Raw genomic sequence first — 23128 nt, 5'->3', positions numbered from 1 at the left:
TGCCTCTACTTCCTCAGGAGTCTGTGGAGGTTCAGCATGTCATTGAAAACCTAGGCAAACTTCAATAGGTGCATGGTGGAAAGCATGCTAACTGGCTACATTACAGCCTGGTATGGGAACACCAATGCCCTTGAGTGGAAAATCCTACAAAAGGTAGTGGATTTGGCCCAGTACATCACAGGTAAAACCCTCCCAACCATTGAGCACATCTACATGAAACATTGCCGTAGAAAAGCAGCATCCATCATCAAAGATCCTAAAGTGGATAGAGGGGAACATGTGGATGTTGTATACTTGGATTTCCAGAAGGTGTTCAATAAGGTGCCACACAAGAGACTTATAAATAAGATACGGATGCATGGAGTCGGAGGAAGTGTATTGGGATGGATAGTGGATTGGTTAACCAATAGAAGGCAGAGAGTTGGTATAAATACTCTCCAGTTGGTCAATACTCCCCAATGCCATTAGGCTTTACAATTCTACCGCCAGGACTTAAGAACTTTTTAAAAGCTATTATTAATGCTTTTTGAGATAGTGATTTAGATGCATATCATATTTTTTACTGAGTTAAGTATTGTATGTAATTAGTTTTGCTACAACAAGTGTATGGGACATTGGAAAAAAAGTTGAATTTCCCCATGGGGATGAATAAAGTATCTATCTATCTATCTAAATGGGTGTTTTTCTGGTTGGCAGTCATCGGTGAGTGGGTGCCGCAGGGGTTGGTGCTGGGCCCACAGCTGTTTACCATTTACATTGATGATTTGGAAGAGGGGACTGAGTGTAGCATAGCAAAATTTACTGATGACACTAAACTGAGTGGAAAAGCAAATTGTGCAGAGGATGTGGAGAGTCTGCAGAGGGATATAGATAGGTTAAGTGAGTGGGCCAAGGTCGAGCAGATGGGATACTATGTTGGTAAATGTAAGATCATCCACTTTGGAAGGAATAATAGAAGAGCAGATTTATTATTTAAATGGTGAAATACTGCAGCATGCTGTTGTGCAGAGGGACTTGGGAGTGCTTGTGCATGAATTGCAAAAAGTTGGCTTGCAGGTACAACAGGTTATTAAGAAGGCAAATGGAATGTTGGCCTTCATTGCTCGAGGGATTGAGTCGCCTGGGACTATACTCTCTAGAATTCAGAAGAATGAGAGGGTATCTTATAGAAACATACAAAATTCTGAAAAGAATAGATAAGGTAGAAGTAGGAAAGTTGTTTCCATTGGTTGGATGAGACTAGAACTAGGGGACATTGCCTCAAGATTCCGGGAAGAAGATTTAGGATGGAGATGAGGAGAAACTGTTTTTCCCCAGAGAGTGGTGAATCTGTGGAATTCTCTGCCCAGGGAAGCAGTTGAGGCTGCTTCACTAAATATATTCAAGATACAGTTAGATATATTTTTACATAGTAGGGGAATTAAGGGTTACGGGGAAAAGGCAGGTAGATGGAGCTCGATGGGCCAGATGGCCTACTCCTATTTCTTATGTTCTTATGTTCTCACCACCCAGGCTATGTTCTTTTCTCACTGCTGCTGTCAGGTAGGAGGTACAAGAGCCCCAGGATTTGCACCACCAGGTTCAAGAATAGTTACTATCCCTCAACCATCAGCCTCTTGAACAAAAGGGGGTAATTACACTCATTTAAGGTGAGGAAGAGCTGGGGGGGAGATGAGGATGAAGTGGAACAATGGTAAGGATCAGCTGGACTGGAGGGAGAAGTGAATGTGAATTAAATTGCTACTCTACCCACAATTCGTGCGCTAACTAACGCTTGGGGGCGCAAAGGCGCAACTTTCTTCGCTGCCAGTGCACTTCCCTTTAGGAGTATATAACGACTTAATTTGTGTCGGCACCGCCGCCGGGAAGGAAGGAGGCGCCTTTAATTACATCCGGGTTCAGGGGAAGCTAGGCGCCGCTCGGGATGGCGGCCACCGTCTTGCTGAGAAGAAACAGGCCGGGCACTAAAGCCCAGGTGAGGAGCTGGGGGATAGTCGGAGGTGCTAAGCGGCGAGTGATCCCCGCTCAGGATCTGAGGAGGGAGGGAAAGGGAGAAAGAGACCCAGCGTGAGGAGTCCGAGGGTACCCGCCCTAATTCAGGGCATGGGGCCCCGGTTTCGCGCTGATTGGTTGGGTCGCCACAGGATGTTCCCACCCTCCGCTCGCCATTCGTCGGTTTAGGGATGACGCCCTACCGATTGGATGCGAGGACCGTCCATCACACACCCTCGGACCCTTCCCTTCGTCTCCCCATTTATCTTCCTCATCACTCTCTTCACCATCATCATCTCCCCACTTCTCCAATCGCTCCCACCTCTCTGAACCCCTTATCGCTCCCGTCACCATCACCCCTTCTCAACCCCATAACGTCAGTTCTTCCGTCCCCATCACCTTCCCCCTTTCAGTCCCACCCATACAAACTCCCATCCCACCTACACCCCCTCCAATTACACCTGTCACCATCATCCCTCCTCAACTTCACCACATTTGCTCCTCTATAACCCCACCCCTTGTTGCCATTGCCCCTCATCATCCTATTACCCCATGACCATCACCTTTTTCACCCCATCACTTCCCCCATTCACTATTTTCCTACTCCCATCACTACACGCCTGACCTCATCCACATCATCCCTACACCCTCACTCATTTGATCCCTCCAGTAACTCCCCCATGCCCTCATTACCATACCCCAGTTATGTTGTCCTGCCTGCATCCCTCTCCTTGTGCTTAGTATTCCCAACCTCTCCAGTTGGAGCTTCTCTCTCTCTTCCCCCCCCCCCCCCCACATCCTCCTTCACATCTCTTTTGCTCTCCATTAATCCCTCTGCTCACTCCTCTTCTGGGTTCATGCCAACATAGCATTCCCACAATGTACTAACCCTAATTCATACATCATGCATCTTTGGAATGTGGGAGGAAACCCACGCAGTCACAAACTCCTTACAGACAGTGGCGGAATTGAACCCCAGCAGTGTTATGCTGGCTTCTATGCCACCGATTGATCCCTGGGCCAGCCTCCTCACCTACAGTTTTGCTTCACTCCATCCTCTAGGACTTCTACAACTGGCCGGATGAGTCGTTGGATGAGATGGACAGCACCCTGGCTGTGCAGCAGGTGAGTACGTCCAGAGTTGCCCTGAACTCTGTTCAAGGCTCCTGAGCATTGGAACACCAGTGACCAATGTGGCACTGTGGGAAAACTGCACCGTGGAGGTGGTGTTCCGGGTGCATTGGTAAACCCAAAGCTCTTATTTAACTTACACCTGTGATCAGGCCTCCACAACCCTTGGGGGCAGAGAATTCCAGTGATTTCCCCCACTGTCTGTAGCAGAAGTCATTACACACCTCAGTGTTAAATGACCCCTCACTAATCTTGTGACTGCATGGCCAGATTCTGCTTTAGCTCCATGTACAAGTTTGCAGATGATACCACTGTAGTGTGCCACATATCAAATAACGATGCATTGTAGTACAGGAAGGAGATAGCCTAGTGGTGTGGTGTTAAGACAACAACCTTTCCCTCAATATCAGTTAAACAAAAGAGTTGGTCAGTAGCCTGTCCTGGACACCACAGCAGAGATAACACAAACACCTCTACTTCCTCAGAAGGTTAAAGAAATTCAGCATTTCCCACCAACCCTTACCAATTTTTATCGATGCGCCATAGAAAGCATTCTGTCTGGATTACGGCTTTGTACAACAACTGCTCTGCCTGTGTCTGCAAAAAACTGCAGAGAGTTGTGGACCCAGTTCAGCATATCACAGAAACCAGCCTCCCATCTAGGGACTCTGTCTACGCTTCCCACTGCCTTAGTAACGTTGCCAACGTCATTAAAGAACCCACCTGCTTCGGACATTCTCTCTTCTTCTCCCCTCTCCCATCGGACAGAAGATAGAAAATTCTGAAAGCACATACCACCAGGTTGAAGGACAGTTTCCACTCCACTCTTAGTAGGATGTTAAACTGTTCTTTAAGATGGACTCTTGACCTCTACGTTCTGTTATTGTTTTACCTTGTTCTACCTCAATGCACTGTGTAATGATTTGATCCGTATGAACAGTATGAAAGGCAAGATTTTCACCGTTTCTCAGTACATGACAATAATAAACCTGCTCCAGTGATCTTCACACTTGACTTCATAATCTACTTCATTGTGGTCCTTGCACCTTATTGTCTGCCCATACTGCACTTTCACTGTAACACTTTATTCTGCATTCTGTTATTCCTTTTCACTTGTACTATGTCAATGTACTTGTGTCTTGAAATTATCTGTATGGCTATCATGCAGAACAAGTTATATATTTTATCTTGGTATGTACATGTGACAATAATAAACAGAATTACCAATTCAGGTCCCGAGTGGACATTACAAGGTAGAAATGGAGATGTTACCACCAGCAGGAGAGTCTTGAAGAAAATGAAATTGGTTTATTATTGTCACATGTATCAAGGAGAGTGAAATGCTGGTCTTCCATACTGTTCCTACAGATCAGATCGTTACACAGTGCTTTGCGGTAGAAGAAGGTAAAACAATAACAGAATGCAGAATAAAGTGAAACCAGTCATACAAGAGGTCCATCTAAGAGCCTTATAACCATGGGATAGAATCTGTCTTTGAACCTAGTGGTTTGTGTTTCTTCTGATGGGAGGGGGGGGGAAAGAGTGTCCGGGGTGGGTGAGGTCTTTGATTATTCTGACTGCTTTACTGAGACAGCAAGAAGCACAGACAAAGTCCATGGAGGAGAGGCTGTGTTTTGAGCTGTATCTGTAACTCTCTGCAGTTTCTTGCAGTCCTGGGCAGAGCAGCTGCTGTATCAAGCTGTAATGCATCCTTATAAAATGCTTTCTATGGTGCATTGATAAAAATTTGTAGAAGTCAAAGGGGATATGCCAAGGCAGGTGTATGGGGTTGAATGGGATCCGGGATCAGCCATAATGAAATGGTGGAGTGGACTTGATGGGCTGGATGGCCAAATTCAGCTCCTATGCCTTATGGTCTTAGGATACATCCACTTTATCGAGGCCTTTCAACATTCAATAGGTTTCAATGAGAACATCCCCCCCCCCCCCCCCCCACCACCTTATATTTCTGAATTCTAGAGTACAAACCCAGAGCTCCTGATATGGTAAGCCTTTCAATCCCAGAATCAACCCCTTTCTCTCCCTCTCTCTCCCCTTTCCCCTCCCCTCACCCAACTCTCCACTCCACACCCACCCCTCCCTCCCCCACTCTCCACTCCACTCCACCCCACCCCCTTCCCTCCCCCCATAGTACATCCAGCAGAGCATCCGCGATGATGCATCGGACATCGAGAAGATCCTGGAACCACCGGAGGGGCAGGATGAGGGCGTCTGGAAATATGAGCATCTCCGGTGAGGGTCTTGCTGGGATCATAATGGTGCAAGGCAGAGTCTTGGGGTTGGGGAGGGGTGTAGGGGTAGTGAAGTGGATTTAGTCTGACCCACCACTTCCACTGGTGTGCGCCCAGGCATCTAAATTAAAATCTCATCCACTTATAGCAATACAAGGAACTGAGTAGGTAAGGCAACATCAGCAATGGACTCTTCAGCAGTCCGAGTGAAGGGTCTCGCCCACAAACATCTGCTGTTCAATTCCAACTCCTGGTCCAGTGAGTTCCTCCTGATTCTCCTGTGTTGCTTCGTGTTCCAGCATCTGCCATCTACAGTGCCTCTGATTGTTAACACTGAGCACCAATGGGAGTGTGCTGGCCATTTGAGCGACTGAGTTCCACTCCCCTGTTCCCTGCTCTTTCTGTCCCACCTGTCCCTCACTCTCACCTAGACTCTCACACTCGCCCAGCCCTTCACCCATGCTCTCACCCAGTCCTCAGCCCTCATCTAGTCCTTGCCCTTTGCCATCCCTTCCAGTTCCTCACCCCAAGTCCCTCACTCCCTGTCCCTTGCCCTCTCAGCATCCCAGTCCCAGTGCAGGTCAAAGAAGGCGGTGTCAGGGGAGTGGGGAGAGAAATAAATGGTTGGTGTGCATGCAGCTGAATGACCACTGATGACAGGGGCAGAGATAATGGAGGGGGCTGGAGAGGGTCATAGAAACAGGATGGCGCTAATTCAGTATTTCCAGACAGTTGATGAGAATTTTAAAATGGGTGCTAAACAGAAGGGATGCCAAGAACGGGATAGTGATGATGTGTTCACATTGGAGTGTTTGCCTCAACCTAATAAACAATAAAATTGGATTTTATTTCAGGCAGTTCTGCTTGGAACTGAACGACTTGGCTGTGAAACTACAAGTAAGTCAACTCCTCAGCAAGGTGCAAGGATGATGAGCTCCCCTAAGACAGAGCATCCACTACTTTTTAAACTTTATCTGTAGGGCTGTGCATCTCATGTTCACTCCCCCTTCTCCCCCCTCTGTGTGCATGTGTCTCTCTTTCTGTGTCTCTGTCGATCTCACACTCACTCTGTCTGCGTGTGTGTGTGTGTGTGTGTGTGTGTGTGTGTGTGTGTGTGTGTGTCTCTCTGTCTGTGCTCCATGTCGCGTGTTTCTGTCTGTCCACTTTCTTTGACTCTGGCTCCCGCCAGCATGTCCCAATAATATGTCCTGTCCCTCACTCAAATGTATCCCAGTGATGTGACCTGTCTTTTTGTGTCCTCTCTGTAGAGCGAGTGCCACTCCGACACCTGCACTCAGATGACGGCAACGGAGCAGTGGATCTTCCTGTGTGCCGCACACAAGACCCCGAAGGAGGTGGGCAGGCCTGTTCTCACCGGGGGATGGGTGGGTGGAGGTTGGTGGGGGGGAAGTGCTCCCACAGGTCTCTGGTTGACCCACGCCCTCACTGATTGAGCAGTAACCCAACCACTCCTCCACCCCCCGCCAACTTTCCTCCTAACCTGGCTGAGCTCCCCTGCAGAGGCACCTCCTGAAATCCACGGTTCCATCCTTGAAGGAACAGGAGACTGGGGCTTGATAGGCGAAAACGGCCTCCTTCATGTTGTAAGGAAATACTTGATGATCTCAAGGACTCAATGGAGCACCGACTCTGGTTCCAGTCACCACCTTGCAGCAATGCCAGGATGTGGGAGAGAGAAGGTCACCAGGATGTGGGAACATTGTGGTTACAGGGAGAGACTGGGGTGGAGATGGATTTCCCCGATGCAGTAAACTGAAGCTGTTGATATGGGGAGGCAATAGGAACTGTCACTCAGTTCCTCTATCCTAGTGGTCGCCAACCCGTCGATCGCGATCGACTGGTCGATCTTTGAGACTTCCCCAGTAGATCCCAAAAAAAAATCAAAAATAAATACGCAAATACTGTTGAGAAATTGTTTCCAGGTTGCGGGGTTTTAGTTCCGTTCTTTCTGCCCAGTCTGCATGCGTGTAGCTCCCCCGCACTACACAGTTTAATTCAACACGTACAAACCTGCTGGATGAACTCAGCAGGTCGGGCAGCATCCGTTGAAATGAGCAGTCAACCTGCTGACTGCTGAGTTCATCCAGCTTGTTTGTATGTGTTGATTTGACCACAGCATCTGCAGTGTACTTTGTGTTTACACAGTGTAATTCAGTGGTCCCCAACCATCAGGCTGCGAGGAAACAAAATGAGTCAGCTGCACCTTTTCTCATACCCTGTCTCGCCCACTGTTGTTGAACGCACGCGAGATCATCAGTCGCCTAAATGCAGTGATACCTTCACGCGCAGGGATCACTGGTTCGCCTCGGGCGGCCGGTGAGAACTGCCAATGCTACTGGCCCAGAGCGCGGCCGGCGGGAAGTGCCGTTGTTACTGGCCTGGAGCGCGGCCAGCGGGAAGTGCAGTTGCTACTGGCCTGGAGCACGGACAGATGGGCACCGCCTCTGAACCTGTTTAGCACACCGAATGTTCATGGGGAACCCGGTGTTAAAATATTCGCAGACGATCTAATTCAGGCTCAGGGTTCCGTAAGTATCAGAGCAGCTACCGCGCTGCGATCTACTGAAACAAACTTTTGTCGGCCGATAGACCCTACAAGGGGGGGCGGGCGGGTGCCCTGTCGCACTCCTCGCTCGGTAGCTCTCTCCAGACTGGAACTGCCGCGGCTCCGGCACGGGGACCTCCAACCCTGACCTTGTCCTCTCACCCCACCCACGACCAGCCGCACCTGGCCAAGGCGACTGGCGGCGGGCGGACGGAGGTTGTCTAATGAGGCAATGAAGCCCTCAAAACTGCTTTGGTACCCTGAGCCCAAGCACCCTGCACTTAAAGACAAACCCACTGAGTTTTTTCAGCGGAAAATATGTAGGCAAGTGGGACAGAAGTTAAGTGCTGAGAGCCGCTAAAACTACATTGCAGAATAGACTGGGCATAAGGAACCTGCCTCGAGTATCGCTATATTCCAGTCGTGTTTAACATCCCCCCCATCAGCTGGTTGGCGAGAATATTGTCAATATTAAACCGGTCTGCGGTGCAAAGAAGGGTGGGTATCCCTGGTGTTTATACAGTATTTCTACGTCCGGGTTGTGGGGTTTTACTTCCAGTCTCTTCTGCCCCGATGCGCATGCATGTAACTAATCAATCTGGGGGTCGATCTCGCCTTTGACTAAGGCCGAGGTAGTGGATCTTGGGCTTAAAAAGGTTGGTGACCACTACTCTATCCTGTCCCATTATTCGGTACCCTAGGCCTTATCCACCCTTTTCTTCCCAACAGCCCATAATCCCCTCCCAGCCATCTTTCAAACATTTATCTCCCAACTCTTTACATCCCCCTCAGTGATCAGGCCTCCACTCTCTCTGGGGAGGGGCAGAGAATTTCCTCCCTCTGAGAGTAGTCCCCACACATGTGACTGTTAAATGCCCGCCCCCAACCGTGTAACTGTCTACTCGTTCAAGACTCTCCCATATCTCACATCACCTCCCCTTGGGGTCCAAGATGTTGAACTAAAGTACTCCCTCGTCCCTTTACACTCCACAGGAATACAGACCCAAGCTGTGTTACCCCCCCCCCCCCTTTCTGATGGGACAACCCTCTGGTCCCAGGAATTAGCCCGATATATCTCCTTAGGACTGCCTCCAGTGACAGTGTGCCCTTAAATAAGGGGACCAAAACTGTACACCTTATTGCAGCTGTGGCTTTACCCAAAACCCTATATCAACCCTTACATAGTTCTGAACTTCCAACATACCTTCCCAACCAGGAACTGGCTGCCTGAAAGTAATTTGTGCACAGGGACTTTATTGCCATCAACCCTCCCTCCCCTCATTTTCACCCACCGTTTTCCCTCTCCCCACCCTTCCCTTCCACTTCACCGTGCTCTCAACTACACTGCTCTCTGCTAATCCTCCCTTCCCTCTACCCCAATTCTCAGCCTCTCCCCTCTGTCCCCTTCACTGCCCTCCCCTCCCACTGCTCTCCTTTTCTCTTCATCGCTCTCTCCCTCTCCTCTTCCTCTTCCCCATCCCCCTTCAGTGCTCTGTCCCACCTTCTCCCCTCCCCTTCAGTACTCTCTCCCTCCTTCCCCTTTTCACCACCCTCTCCACTTCCCTCCATCCCCCTTCACTGTGCTCTCCCTCACTCTACCCTGCCACTTGTCCTTGCCTCCACTCACTGTGATCTCTGCTTTCAGTGCCCTGCTATTGACTACACGAGACACACTCTGGATGGAGCTGCCTGCCTGCTCAACAGTAACAAGTACTTTCCCAGCAGGTAGGTCCCTGGCTCTGCGGACTCTCACACTGACCCCGCATGCTCCAGTTGGTCGGGGAGATCCCCCCGCTTCACCCACGGGGAGGCCCTTTTCATCAATGAACCTGATCACTGTCCCTGACCCCTGCATTGAGGATCAGGTGACAAGGGTCGTGCACCCTAACCTTTGAACCAACAGGTAGGAGGGCCGTGTGAACTCTCTGTCCTCCCCTGACACCTAAAACCCCAGCTCCACATCCCCGTTCCTCGCATACTCTCCCCATGGAGAGCTCGTCTTACGTGGGAGTTCTGTGTGTGTGTGTTTATAGATCTCTCTTGCACGCCACCTTGTGTGTGCATTTACTCCCCAACTCACTACCCATACAGTCCCCACGCTCCATCCCCCCTCCCTGTGTGTCTGGTGGCTATGGTCCTGTCCTACCTACCTGTCTCTGAGCCTCACACTCCCACTCGATCCATCTTTCCCTCCTATAATCCACACTCTGCCCGTCCCCGGCTCTGAAATCCCGCCCTCCCCCCCCCCCCCACCACCCAGTGATCTGCCCTGGAGTGCTGACAGTACTGTCCTTGGCCCCACAGAGTCAGCATTAAGGAATCCTCTGTGGCCAAGCTGGGCTCCGTCTGTCGCAGGATTTACCGCATCTTCTCCCACGCCTACTTCCACCACCGCCAGATCTTCGACGATTATGAGGTGAGTCACCCTACTGTTGGTGGGAAAGAGGATGGGACAGGATATGAAGTCCCCATATCCTCTGACCTGCTCCATTATTGTGTAGATGATGGGGAATGTCTTTAACTTTAGTGTGTCTGGTTTGACCAGCATTTATTGTCCCTCCCTACGGGTCCCTCAGGAAAGCCAGGAAGGGGGTCATATGGTAAGGGTGCTCCCACAGCACTGGATTAAACAGGCAAGACAGTTGATTTATTTCAATCTGATGATGTGGGAAGGGGCAACCTCCATAAGACATAGATCTCCCCTCATCCATTCCCCACCCTGTGTGTGTGTTTACAGATCCCCCTTACACACCCCCACCTTGTGAGTATGTTCACTCCACAACTGAGGTGTTTCTCTACTGTAGCATACTACAGACCCTTCAGCCCATCTAGAATGCGCCAAACAGTTATTCTGCCTGATCCCATCAAGAGGAGCAGAATTGGGTCATTTGACCCATCGAGTGCTTCACCATTTGATCATGGCTGATTCATTCTTCTCTCTTCTCCCTGTAACCTTTGCCACCATGACTAATCAAGAACCTATCAAACTCTGCTTTAAAATATACCCAATGACTTGGCCTCCACACCCATCTGTGGCAGTGAATTCCACTGAACCTCCAGTGTATGGTGTTTCTCTTCCAAGTTGGGGAGAGGTGGGGAGGTTTGGAGTAGGCAGGGCAAGTGACCACAGTGGGTTCTGTGGTGAAGGGAGGGAGTATTTGTGGTGGGGGGAGAGAGTTGTTGTTGTAGATGGTACACACTGCAGTGGAGGGAATGGGTTTTGAGGAAGCAGCTAAAGAAACTGTATTGTATGTAGAAGGATGAGAAGAGATATATAAGATTTCAGACCCTGAGGGGTAGGTGACAAGGTGGATATGTCTCCACCAGTGGGTTAAAGTCAAAGGGGATAGAGTTACGGTGCAGGACAGTGGCGCCGAGCACACGAAAGGGGCTAGGTGTAAGAGGCCGAGTGGGCTACCCTTATTCCTTCTAGTGTGGGGAAGTCAAATCACTGCCCTGTCCTTCTGTCACACTGCCTAGGGCTAACGTGATCAGCTGGTGGTGCTGTGGGGAGTAGGTTCTAGGGGTGGTACTATGGCTGGGTGGGGTTTGTACTGCCTGATGTCTCTAATTACCATCCCTCCTATCTCCCCACTACAGAATGAGACCTTCCTGTGTCACCGATTCACCAAGTTTGTGATCAAGTACAACCTGATGTCCAAGGACAACCTCATCGTTCCCATCCTGGAGGAGGAGGTCCAGAACACCACAGCTGGAGAGAGTGAGGCCTAAGTCCAGGGCAATCCCACCAGCACATCTCCCCTCCCCCCCCCTCTGCTAACCACTGTGAGACCCCTCTTCATCCCCCCCCCACTTCACCCATGGGGAGACCACTTCTCATCTCACCCAAATCTGTGCTGCTGCCTTTCAACAGCACAGGCCCATTATCCTTTTTTTTTGCCTAGATCAATGAATATTGGAGCAGAATTAGACTACCCTCTCCATTCCACAGGGACCCCTCCTTGCAGCCTCACTGTCACCAGAGAATGATGTTCAAGAAGAAACTCATCAGGTCAGGCAGTGTCTGTGGGCAGAGAACTGATGTCTTCATACCGGATTCTCTCACTGCAGATGCTGACTGAACTACTGCCACTGCTTTTACTACAGTATCCATTCGTGTTAGCATGAGGATTGACGTGCCAACCCACACTCTGACACAGCTGAGATGATAATCAGTGTAAACCCCTCCCCTCTCAGCTGATCAACTCCCTCCCTAATTAATGACCATTTTACCAGTGCTAGACTCGCCTAGTACCTGACGTGTTCAGTTATTTATGTAAAGTTATCATTGCTCTGTTCTTTGTCTTCTTGATGTTTTAAAAAAAAACAATTAACTCCTCTGCTCAGTGTTGGTGCTTTGCCATTTGTGGATCATGTGATGGGTCAGTGTGGAGGGAGATTCATTCTGTGTCTGACCCCGGGAGTGTGTGATGGGACGGGGTGGAGGGAGATTCACTCTCTGTCTGACCCTGGGTGTGTGTGATGGGACGGTGTGGAGGGAGATTCACTCTCTGTCTGACCCTGGGTGTGTGTGATGGGACGGTGTGGAGGGAGATTCACTCTCTGTCTGACCCTGGGTGTGTGTGATGGGACGGTGTGGAGGGAGATTCACTCTCTGTCTGACCCTGGGTGTGTGTGATGGGATGGTGTGGAGGGAGATTCACTCTGTGTCTGTCCCTGGGAGTGTGTGATGGGATGGTGTGGAGGGAGATTGAATCTGTGTTTGACCCTGGAAGTGTGTGATGGGACAGTGTGGAGGGAGATTGAATCTGTGTTTGACCCTGGGAGTGTGTGATGGGACTGTGTGGAGGGAGATGCACTCGGTGTCTGACCCTGGGAGTGTGTGATGGGACAGTGTGGAGGGAGATTCACTCTGTGTCTGACCCTGGGAGTGTGTGGAGGGAGATTGAATCTGTGTTTGACCCTGGGAGTGTGTGATGGGACTGTGTGGAGGGAGATTCACTCTGTGTCTGACCCTGTGAGTGTTGATGGGATGGTGTGGAGGGAGATTCACTCGGTGTCTGACCCTGGGAGTGTGTGATGGGATGGTGTGGAGGGAGATTCACTCGGTGTCTGACCCTGGGAGTGTGTGATGGGACAGTGTGGAGGGAGATTTACTCTGTGTCTGACCCTGGGAGAGTGTGATGGGACTGTGTGGAGGGAGATTGAATCTGTGTTTGACCCTGGGAGTGTGTGATGGGACTGTGTGGAGGGAGATTCACTCTGTGTCTGACCCTGGGAGTGTGTGATGGGATGGTGTGGAGGGAGATTCACTCTGTGTCTGACCCTGGGAGTGTGTGATGGGACAGTGTGGAGGGAGATTCACTCTGTGTCTGACCCTGGGAGTGTGTGATGGGATGGTGTGGAGGGAGATTCACTCGGTGTCTGACCCTGGGAGTGTGTGATGGGACAGTGTGGAGGGAGATTCACTCTGTGTCTGACCCCGGGAGTGTGTGATGGATGATGTGGAGGGAGATTCACTCGGTGTCTGACCCTGTGAGTGTGTGATGGATGATGTGGAGGGAGATTCACTCTGTGTCGGACACCGGGAGTGTGTGACGGGACAGTGTGGAGGGAGATTCACTCTGTGTCTGACACCGGGAGTGTGTGACGGGACAGTGTGGAGGGAGATTCACTCTGTGTCTGACACCGGGAGTGTGTGACGGGACAGTGTGGAGGGAGATTCACTCTGTGTCTGACCCTGGGAGTGTGTGATGGGACGGTGTGGAGGGAGATTCACTCTGTGTCTGACACCGGGAGTGTGTGACGGGACAGTGTGGAGGGAGATTCACTCTGTGTCTGACCCTGTGAGTGTGTGATGGGACAGTGTGGAGGGAGATTCACTCTGTGTCTGACCCTGTGAGTGTTGATGGGATGGTGTGGAGGGAGATTCACTCGGTGTCTGACCCTGGGAGTGTGTGATGGGATGGTGTGGAGGGAGATTCACTCGGTGTCTGACCCTGGGAGTGTGTGATGGGACAGTGTGGAGGGAGATTTACTCTGTGTCTGACCCTGGGAGAGTGTGATGGGACTGTGTGGAGGGAGATTGAATCTGTGTTTGACCCTGGGAGTGTGTGATGGGACTGTGTGGAGGGAGATTCACTCTGTGTCTGACCCTGGGAGTGTGTGATGGGATGGTGTGGAGGGAGATTCACTCTGTGTCTGACCCTGGGAGTGTGTGATGGGACAGTGTGGAGGGAGATTCACTCTGTGTCTGACCCTGGGAGTGTGTGATGGGATGGTGTGGAGGGAGATTCACTCGGTGTCTGACCCTGGGAGTGTGTGATGGGACAGTGTGGAGGGAGATTCACTCTGTGTCTGACCCCGGGAGTGTGTGATGGATGATGTGGAGGGAGATTCACTCGGTGTCTGACCCTGTGAGTGTGTGATGGATGATGTGGAGGGAGATTCACTCTGTGTCGGACACCGGGAGTGTGTGACGGGACAGTGTGGAGGGAGATTCACTCTGTGTCTGACACCGGGAGTGTGTGACGGGACAGTGTGGAGGGAGATTCACTCTGTGTCTGACACCGGGAGTGTGTGACGGGACAGTGTGGAGGGAGATTCACTCTGTGTCTGACCCTGTGAGTGTGTGATGGGACAGTGTGGAGGGAGATTCACTCTGTGTCTGACCCTGGGTGTGTGTGATGGGATGGTGTGGAGGGAGAGTCACTCTGTGTCTGACCCCAGGAAGAAGCTTTAAATGGGTGAGGGATTGAAGGCTTATTTATCCAGATGGAATTTGTAGGGTAGTGTGGTGAGTGTTAAACCACAGGGGCGGGGGGGGGGGGGTTTGGGAAGCAGACAGAAGGCTCGGCCAGGCAGTGATGGAAATAGACAGCCAGCTATTTATTGTTCCTGAGTGTCCTTTATTTTAGTAAACCGTTCCTAGAGTAAGATGCTGCCTTGGCTGGTCCTCAGCGAAGGAGGGCTCATGCCGGCCAAGTGTGGGGGTCACTGAGTAGGCAGACCAGCGTTTCACTATCTCTGACGCTCCACAACTGGCTGGTCTTCCTCTGCAGTACCAGCCTTGTGGCAGGCTGCTGTTCCCCAGGCTGGAACACCCTCACCCACTCCCTGTGGGAAGGTGATGGAGAGAATCTGTTTTCAGAGCTCGTCATGGTGGATGTGGAGTGCATGGTCACAAAGATCTGTGGAAAATCGAAGCAAACAGTGAAATGTGTCGTTTGTGTCAACGACCAACACAGTTCGAGCGCGTGCTGAGGGCAGCCTACAACTGTCTCTGTGCTTCCAGCGCCTACAGAACATGTTTACAACTTACTAACCCTAGCTGTTCATCTTTAGAATTTGGGAGGAAACTGGAGCACATGGAGGAAACCCACACCGTCACGGGGAGAATGTACAAACTCCTTACAGACAGCAGAGGGAATTGAACGATGATCTGTCAATCGTTCACGCTGTAAAGCGTTACACTGCCATGCTGACCCGGACAAGGTGTCCATTGGTAAATTTGCACAGGTCATTTTGTGCTGGGGGGTGTTGTGTCGTCCCCAAAAGGGTCACAGAAGGATAAGAGTCGATGCTGGGGACTCGAGTCGGTGGTCGCCATGCTAACCTTCATCCAGGTGGAACGTCGCACTCATGGCCCAGCATTAGGACTGATGAGCTGTTACATTGCCAACCTGTCTGCCCTCTCAATGGCCACAATGCATCCCATAGCTGTGACTACCGAAAGTGAGCGGGTCCACCTGGTGTTTATCTTCCCCCCCCCCGATCACATTGACAGCACAGCTGGTGGAGCTGCCGGCCCACAGCTCCAGTGACCCAGGACCAAGCCCAGCCTCTGGCACTGCCTGTGCATGGAGTCTGCACGTTCCCTGGCAGTTTCCCACAGATGCTCAAGGCTGGTTCAGAAGGCGTATGAGGTGTTGGCCTTCATTAATTGGGGGAAGGGGTTGAGTTCAAGAGCTGCGAGGTACTGTTGCAGCTCTATAAAACTCTGGTGAGACCACACTTAGAGTATTGTGTTCAGTTCTGCCCCAACACATACTTAAAAATCAGGTTTATTATTACCGACATAGGTCATGGAATCTGTTTAGCGGTGTCATCCGTAAACTTACTAACCCAGAGCCGAATGGATTGATTGGGTTGCTGTAGGGCAAACCAGTTATGATCTAATGCTTGTTGGTTGCACATTCTGTTCTGGTTTTCTAATGTGGGAGGGAGGAGGAGGGTAGGTGCAAAGAACTAGAGGGAGCAACGTGCAGGCAGGGAGAAGAAGAAGGTGGGGAGACAGAGGGATGGAGAAACATTGAGTGAGAGAGGCAGGCACAGAGAATCAGAATCATGTTTATTATTACTGATATACACCCAGTGGCCACTTTATTAGATAGAGGAGTGGAACCCAGTGTGGCCTTTTGCTGCTGTAGTCCATCCACTTCAAGGTTCGATGTGTTGCATGTTTGGAGATGCTCTTCTTTACACCACTGTTGTAATGCATGGTTATGTGAGTTAGTGTCAGTTTGAACCAGTCTGTCCATTCTCCTCTGACCTCTCTCATTAACATTTTCACCCACAGAACTGCCACTCACTGGATGCTTTTTGTATATCATACCATCCTCTGTAAACACTACAGACTGTTGTGCATGAAAATCCCAGGAGATCAGCAGTTTCCAGGATACTCAAACCACCCTGTCTGGCAAGTCACTTAGATCACATTTCTCCCCCATTCTGATGTTTGGTATAAACAACAACTAACCCTCTTGACCACGTCTGTGTGCTTTTATGCATTGAGTTGCTGCCACATGATTGGCTGATTAGATATTTGTATTAAAGAGCTGGTGTACAGATGTGTGTAATACGAGGGGTGATTGATAAGTTTGTGGCCTAAGGTAGGAGATGAGTTATACAGCTCTCGTTACATGCACATGCAGTTCAACTGAGTGATTATGCAGAAAGTTTGAAGTTAATAACTCATCGGGGTGATTGATAAGTTAGTGGCCTAAGGTAGAAGGAGATGAGTTATTAACTTCAGACTTTCTGCATAATCACTCAGAGTTGAACTGCATGTGCATGTAACAAGAGCTGTATAACTCATCTCCTTCTACCTTAGGCCACGAACTAATCAATCACCCCTGCTGTGGACACTTTCTGGAGGTCCAAGATCCGTATGCTCCACGACCGCTGGACTAAGTGTGTAAATGTATGAGGGGAATATGTTGAAAAATGAATGTGCCAGGTTTTTCTAAAATTGACTCCTTCTACCTCAGGCCATGAACTTACCAATCACCCCTTGTAAAGTGGCCACTGAATGCCTGTTCTGAAATTTGTTTTGTGGCAGCAGTACAGAGCAAGACAAAATTACTATATAAGAATGTGTAAAAAGGCGGCAAAGTAGTGTTCATGGACTGTTGGTAATATGATGGAGGAGGAGTGAGCTGAGGGACTCACCTGTCCGTTTACTGCACAGTCGGTCCTTCACGTTGTCAGACTCACGGGAGAAGAACTCAATGAACTCGTCCTCATATTCTTCAACAAGTTTCTCACACTGCAAGAGGAAGGGACAGGGTGAGGGGGAGGGCTGGAGACCAACACACACCTTGCCAGAGTGATGCTCCCCTCCCCTGGAAGGTGAACATTCCCTATTGGTCCTCTTCCCTCACCCATGAACCTCCACCAATCCAACCCTATGACCCTCCCCTCAGCAGCATTTAAACCTCTAGGGTCTGAAGGAGATGGCCCTGCCAAACTGCCAGCAAATGAACCTTTTGTACCATAAGATGGACTCCAGACCTCCCAGATATTTTGTTACATTTTATTCTGCATTGTTATTGTTTTACCCTGTTCTACTGTGTAATGATCTGATCTGTATGAACTGTGTAAGACAAGATTTTCACTGGTACTGGTACAGTGGTCCCTTCACTGGGAGGAGAGGGACAACTCTCCCTCCCCTGCAAACCTTTCCTTCCTCCCCTACCACCTTAAACGAAGTACCCCCTTCCATCCTCCCTCTACTTGCTCCCTCATCTTTAACCCACATCCACACAGCTCAACTTCCCTGCTCACCTTCCACTCCCTCCCCTCACTTCTCTGCCCCCCTTCGCTAAACCCTGTCCCACACTGCCAGACAACAACTGTTCCGTCCCCTCACGACCATTCTTCCCCCACGACCATTCTCTTCCCCCATCCCTGTCACTCACCGCCTGCTTTAAGCTGGAGGTGACTTGCTGAGTGGTGAGAGTGTCGGGGGCCGGGACCCTGTGTCCCTCCCGGGTCACCACCCGGTAGTAGGTCTGCCGCAGGGTGCCAGGGTCCGTCCGCTCACCATACTCGAGCATCCGTTCGCACACCCTAGCTAGAACCTCCAACAGGAACTCCTCGGAATGCCTGTATGGGACCTGAAGTGGAAAAAGAGCGAGGAGTCACGGAAAGGACAGAGAGAAAGAAGTCAGTGAGATTATTCTATATCTTCCGCACACCAACACGCCATCCCTACCCCAACACAATCCCCATCGGTGGGAAAGGGGTGGAGATGGAGCGGGGTGAGGGAGGTTGTCGGGGGAGTGGGGCATGCAGCGCTGCGAGCAAACGCCCCGTCCACACCTACCTGTGTGATCACGGGGCTGCCCTCGGGGTCCAGGCGGAATGTTCCGGTTTCTACCATCCTCTCCGGATTCACCCTGGAGATCTCCCACTCCATCTCGTCCACCAGCGCCCTGCAGGCTGCAGAGAGGTTTGGGGGGGTCGGAAATGGGTTGTGTTTGGTCACCCAGGGTCTACGTTTCTCCCACCCACACCCTGAGCTGCAGCACCTCAGATCAACAGTAGGGTAGGAGCCTTCACACACTCTCTCCCGCCCCACATACCCTCCCCCCCTCACAACCCTCTCCGCCCAAACCCCTCCCTCCCCCTACCATCCTCCCTCGTCTGTCCTCCTCCTTTCAATTTTCTACTATCCCTCTCCTCCACCCACTTGTTAGGAGTGGAGTCGCTCACCTCCACAATACAGGTCGGCCGATCTCCTAGCCAAGCCGAGCCCCCAGAGGGAGCCGAAGACCAGGATCAGGTAGACGGAGATCGGCATCACGTCCAGTCCGGGCCCTGCACCGGGAAGACAGGACAGGCCGTTAGAACGACGCTCCATTCCCTTCTACAGCGGGCGGGAGTTCACAGGCGTGCTCTCTGTCCTTAAACTCCTTAACACCGAGAGATGGAGCGGGAGATAATCCCAGGGCTAACTTCACAAATAACAACATCGCTTCACAGAAAACACTGAACCAATACTGAATGCTACTGTATCACGGGAGTGCAACAAAGTAGCAAACTGTAACAGGCAAATATGATGGTAGTGAATGCAACACTGACTGCAATACAAAGTAACTATGTGCAACAGGCGAATACAACTAACTCGATACCAAACTGTAACGGTAAGGAAACCCTGCAGAGGCTGGAGTAACTGCAACACCACCAGCAAACTGTAATCCGCGAAACAATCGTAAAAGACCAACCAAACCAAAAGTTCAGGGTTGTTTTTTTTTTGCCCGGCTGTTTACGGTTTCTAGTTGATCTTTCCCGGCGGACCTCAAGGGTAGGTGCGAGGTACCGGAGTTCCTGTCGGTTTCACGCTCGGTACATGCTTTAGCTACACAGCTCCCAGATGTTGGGAACATCCGCCTGCTCCCGGTGCAGCCAGACCTGCGGTCCTGTGCGTTACTGCCCCGGCCCAGGAAACAAGGGTCGGTGGTTCCTTCTCTTCTCCCCCCCCCCCCCCTGGTAAAATAGTAGCGAGTACCCCAGAGCTGTGGCGATGGCAGATTTGCACTGGAAGAAACCTTCTCCTACTGATGTTTGCAACAGGCTGTTCGCTGGTCAGCCCTCTGAGGTAGGGTCCTCGTATCCAGGACCTCCCCTCCCTCCCTCCAACGTGGCATCTAGTTCTACGTGGTCAAGTGGTAGTTGCAGGGGGTAAGTGAAGGTTCGGAAGATACCCTCAACCCATTCGCTTCAGTGCTGTCCCTGCTCAGTGGAACGAAGCCATTTCAGCTCTCCTGTGTCGTCCGGCAACTGACCCACTGCAACGCCAAATCTTGCAGTTCTTCCCCCTCCCACCCACCGGAGTAAACTTTGCGCAGAGTAAAACTTTTGTAAATTGGTAAATTACTTTATTATTGGATATGTATCGAGGAACACCGTCCGTACAGATCATTTCACCAAGGGGAGTGGATAACAACGCTGGTAGTTTAGGAAAAGACTGTTTACAGTCAACTGGGCGGGATGGTGGGGAAAGGGGACCACCGATTGATGTATAGCTGGCTCCCATAACCAATAATGGGAGAGATGGGCGGCAGTTGAAGCCATACAGACCGTATCGCCCGTGAGTGTCGCTGTTAGGCCAGCAATGAGTTACACACAGGCTGGTCTGTTGGTGTCGTCGTCTGTTGTCGGTTTCGTTGTATATTACCGTTCTAGTTTTTTGGGACAGAGTTTCTGAGAATGGGAGTCGAAGGCGTGAGCCGGAAGTGTACCAGACGGTGAGCTGCACGTCTGCGCTATGTGCGGAACGTGATTTAGCGAATTCCACCGGCATCTTGCTGTGCTGAAATCGAGACACAGCCCCTCTCTCCTCTCCCTCGAATCACACTCAGAGCCGAGACGCCAAATTCCATTTTAATAATCGCTGTTGTAATTATAATCTAATCAACACCAACTAACAGCAGCAGAGAGGTACCAGCAAACCGTAAACAAGAGAAAATCTGCAGATGCTGGAAATCCAAGCAACACACACACACACAATGCTGGAGGGACTCAGCAAGTCAGGTAGCATCTATGGAGAAAAAAAGTACAGTCGTTTCGGGCCGAGACCATTTGGCAGGACTGGGGAGAAAATGAAGAGTAGTTTTAAAAGATAGAGAGGGGAGAGAGAAACACAAAGTGATCGGTGAAACTAGAAGAGGGAGGGATGAAGTAAAAAGCTGGGAAGTTGATTGTGGCGGCAAAGACACGTTCCCAGGAAGGATACATGGCTGTAGTCGTGGGTCTGAGGCGACGAAGTCAATCAACTTCTCAGCTCTTTACTTCATCCCGCCCCCTCCCGGTGTATCACCTTGTGTCTCTCTCACTCCCCCACCTTTTAAATCTACTCCTTAGCTTTTTTTTCCTCCAGTCCCACCGAAGGGTCTGGGCCCGAAACGTCGACTGTACTTTTTTCATAGATGCTGCCTGGCCTGCTGAATTCCTCCAGCATTTTGTGTGTTGCTCATGTTCAGACTGGTGGGATCAATCAAACAACACGAGATTCAAACTAATGTAATCAAATCAGAGAAAAACATTTAAGCTGCTGGGATGACAATCCTATTCAGACTGGCATAATCGATCAAAGAGACAATATAGATCAGATTCAGAGCAGTGCAATCAATGGCGATAGAATGTAGATCAGATTCAGACTGGTGCAATCAATTGACGATAGACAAATCACAAAGCAGGGAATCCATGTAATCATGATCCAGGCTGAGCCGCCATCATCAGCCAGGGTATACTCCGGTGCTGAGTTCATGCATGCAAGGGCACATTCCCTATCCCTGTTCAGAGACTGGATCTCTACCCCCTTGGCCTGGATCTCCTGCCCTGACTCCTGCGACCCTGCCCCTCAGGCTTCAATCCCTGGGCACTGATGTCTACACCTCCTTGGATCTCTTCCCACTGCTGGTTAAGCAGTCTTGGAAGAATCTGACGATGGTTTTCTGGAGGTGGCGCCTGTTTCCCTCTGTCCGGAAGAAGTGGTCTGTATCTGGATAGACCTGGTGGGGAGAAGGATGCAAGAACCAGCTTGTGCTCATTGCCAGTCTTATCCTGCCCGCTGAATGAAACAACCCCCACTGTCACGCTCCTGCCCCACAGCCCTGCAAGACTCCTCCCACTAGCCCCTGATTTAGCCCATCAGGGGGCTGTCAGATACATGCAGCTGTACAGTATATTAGAAAGGACCATTTTAAAAGTAAGGATGTAATGCTGAGGCCTTATACCACACTTGGAGTATTGAGAGCAGTGCTGGCATTAGAGAGGGTCCAGGGGATGTTTTATAAGAATGATAATAGGAATGAAAGGGTTAATGTTTGAGTTTTTGATGGCTCTGGACATGTACTCACTGGACTTTAGAAGAATGCTAAGGAATTAGTGTAGGGGACAGGCTTTCAGATTTGTAGATCACTGGGATCTCTTCTAGGGAAGATATGACATGTAGAAAAGTGACAGGTTACACCTGAATTTGAGGGGAACCGATATCCTTGTGGGCAGATTTGCAAGAGCGGTTGGTAGGGGGATGAGCTTAAACCAGAGTGATAGGTCAGAGGATGGAGCAGTTGGTGTACAGGTAGATGCAGCACGTTGAGAGACTGAGGCAGGATAGGCAGTTGGTAGGGCAAAAGTTAGTCAGTAGAAGTGTGTCTATTTTAATAGAGAAAGTATCAGGACCAAGGGTGATGGTCTTAGAGCATGAGTCAGTATATGGAACTATGATGCTGTGGCCACTGCGGAGACTTGCCTGTCACAGGGGCAGGAATGGCCGCTGGATGCTCCAGGGATTAAAGGGACTAAGAGGGAGATAAGAGGTGGGGGAGTGGCATTGCTAATCAGGGTAGTATCACAGCTTCAGAAAGGGAGGATATTGTGGAGGGATTGTCTACAGAGTCAGTGTAGGTGTAAGTCAGAAATGGGAAGGTAGCAATCACTCTTTTGGGAGTATTCTATAGACTCACTCCAATAGTCACAAGAGACACTGAGGAATAGATCGGGCAGCAGATTTTGGAAAGGTGCAAAGCAAAAAAAAACAGTTGTTGTCAAGGGTGACTTCAACTTCCCTAATACTTACAGACAACTCCTTATTGCCAAAGGTTTAGATGCGGTGGAATTTGTTAGGTATATCCAGAAAGAATTCCTGACACAATACATAGACAGGCCACCTAGAGGAGGGGCCATATTGGATCTGGTGCTAGGCAATGAACCAGGTCAGGTATCAGGTCTCTCAGTGAATGAGCTTTTCAGAGACAGTTCCATGACCTTTTACCATAACCTTGGAGAGGGATAGGAGCAGACCGTAAGTGAAAGTAGTTAACTGGGGGAAGGGGGAATTATGATGCTATTAGGCAGGAACTGAGGAGCATCAGTTGGGAATGGGTGTACTCAATGGAAATGTGGAGGTTCTTTAGGGAGTACTTGCTGGAGGTTCTGG

At 50.4% G+C, this 23128-nt stretch overlaps 3 protein-coding genes across 7 annotated transcripts in view; 1 reads left to right on the top strand and 2 right to left on the bottom strand.

The window, feature by feature from the left end:
• The first annotated feature begins 1844 nt into the window (after positions 1–1844).
• On the top strand, positions 1845–12281 carry mob4 (MOB family member 4, phocein). Of its 2 annotated transcripts, XM_073071280.1 has the most exons (8): positions 1845–1975; positions 3055–3117; positions 5276–5376; positions 6230–6272; positions 6644–6730; positions 9587–9666; positions 10246–10357; positions 11542–12281. In XM_073071280.1, exons 1-8 carry the CDS (start codon positions 1925–1927, stop codon positions 11671–11673), a joined length of 669 nt encoding a protein of 222 aa, XP_072927381.1. In that variant the 5' UTR covers positions 1845–1924; the 3' UTR covers positions 11674–12281. The 2 variants fall into 2 exon arrangements, with proteins under 2 accessions (XP_072927381.1, XP_072927382.1); XM_073071281.1 differs by lacking the exon at positions 3055–3117 and having other exon boundaries at positions 1910–1975.
• A 2508-nt stretch (positions 12282–14789) lies between these two features.
• On the bottom strand, positions 14790–19823 carry cnpy2 (canopy FGF signaling regulator 2). Of its 4 annotated transcripts, none has more exons than XM_073071284.1 (6): positions 19694–19823; positions 18898–19002; positions 18509–18624; positions 18102–18299; positions 17353–17449; positions 14790–15092 (listed from the first exon to the last, which is right to left on the bottom strand). In XM_073071284.1, the coding sequence occupies exons 2-6, from the start codon at positions 18983–18985 to the stop codon at positions 15049–15051; spliced, it is 543 nt and encodes a 180-aa protein (XP_072927385.1). In that variant the 5' UTR covers positions 18986–19002; positions 19694–19823; the 3' UTR covers positions 14790–15048. The 4 variants fall into 4 exon arrangements, with proteins under 4 accessions (XP_072927385.1, XP_072927387.1, XP_072927384.1 ...); XM_073071286.1 differs by lacking the exon at positions 19694–19823 and adding an exon at positions 19483–19625; XM_073071283.1 differs by lacking the exon at positions 19694–19823 and adding an exon at positions 19410–19605.
• A 1234-nt stretch (positions 19824–21057) lies between these two features.
• The window catches only part of LOC140741275 (inactive dipeptidyl peptidase 10-like), a 51422-nt gene continuing 49351 nt past the window's right edge, over positions 21058–23128 (bottom strand). The window contains exon 26 of the mRNA XM_073071271.1: positions 21058–21698. Coding sequence (XP_072927372.1) covers positions 21576–21698 — 123 coding nt within the window. The 3' untranslated portion in view covers positions 21058–21575. The remainder of the gene's footprint in view (positions 21699–23128) is intronic.

The sequence above is a fragment of the Hemitrygon akajei genome, chromosome 18 (assembly GCF_048418815.1).
Source record: "Hemitrygon akajei chromosome 18, sHemAka1.3, whole genome shotgun sequence".
NCBI classification, from domain to species: Eukaryota; Metazoa; Chordata; class Chondrichthyes; order Myliobatiformes; family Dasyatidae; genus Hemitrygon; species Hemitrygon akajei.
This window is presented reverse-complemented; position numbering and strand designations above follow the sequence as displayed.

Coding starts and splice junctions, on each gene's coding strand:
- mob4 (XM_073071280.1), top strand. CDS start 1,925: ATGGCGGCCACCGTCTTGCTGAGAAGAAACAGGCCGGGCACTAAAGCC. Junction 5,377..6,229: donor TGGAAATATGAGCATCTCCG/GTGAGGGTCTTG, acceptor ATTTTATTTCAG/GCAGTTCTGCTTGGAACTGA. Junction 6,273..6,643: donor ACTTGGCTGTGAAACTACAA/GTAAGTCAACTC, acceptor TCCTCTCTGTAG/AGCGAGTGCCACTCCGACAC.
- cnpy2 (XM_073071282.1), bottom strand. CDS start 19,571: ATGTTCCCAACATCTGGGAGCTGTGTAGCTAAAGCATGTACCGAGCGT. Junction 18,300..18,508: donor GCAGCCCCGTGATCACACAG/GTAGGTGTGGAC, acceptor TTTCCACTTCAG/GTCCCATACAGGCATTCCGA. Junction 17,450..18,101: donor CCTCCAGCTTAAAGCAGGCG/GTGAGTGACAGG, acceptor TTCCTCTTGCAG/TGTGAGAAACTTGTTGAAGA.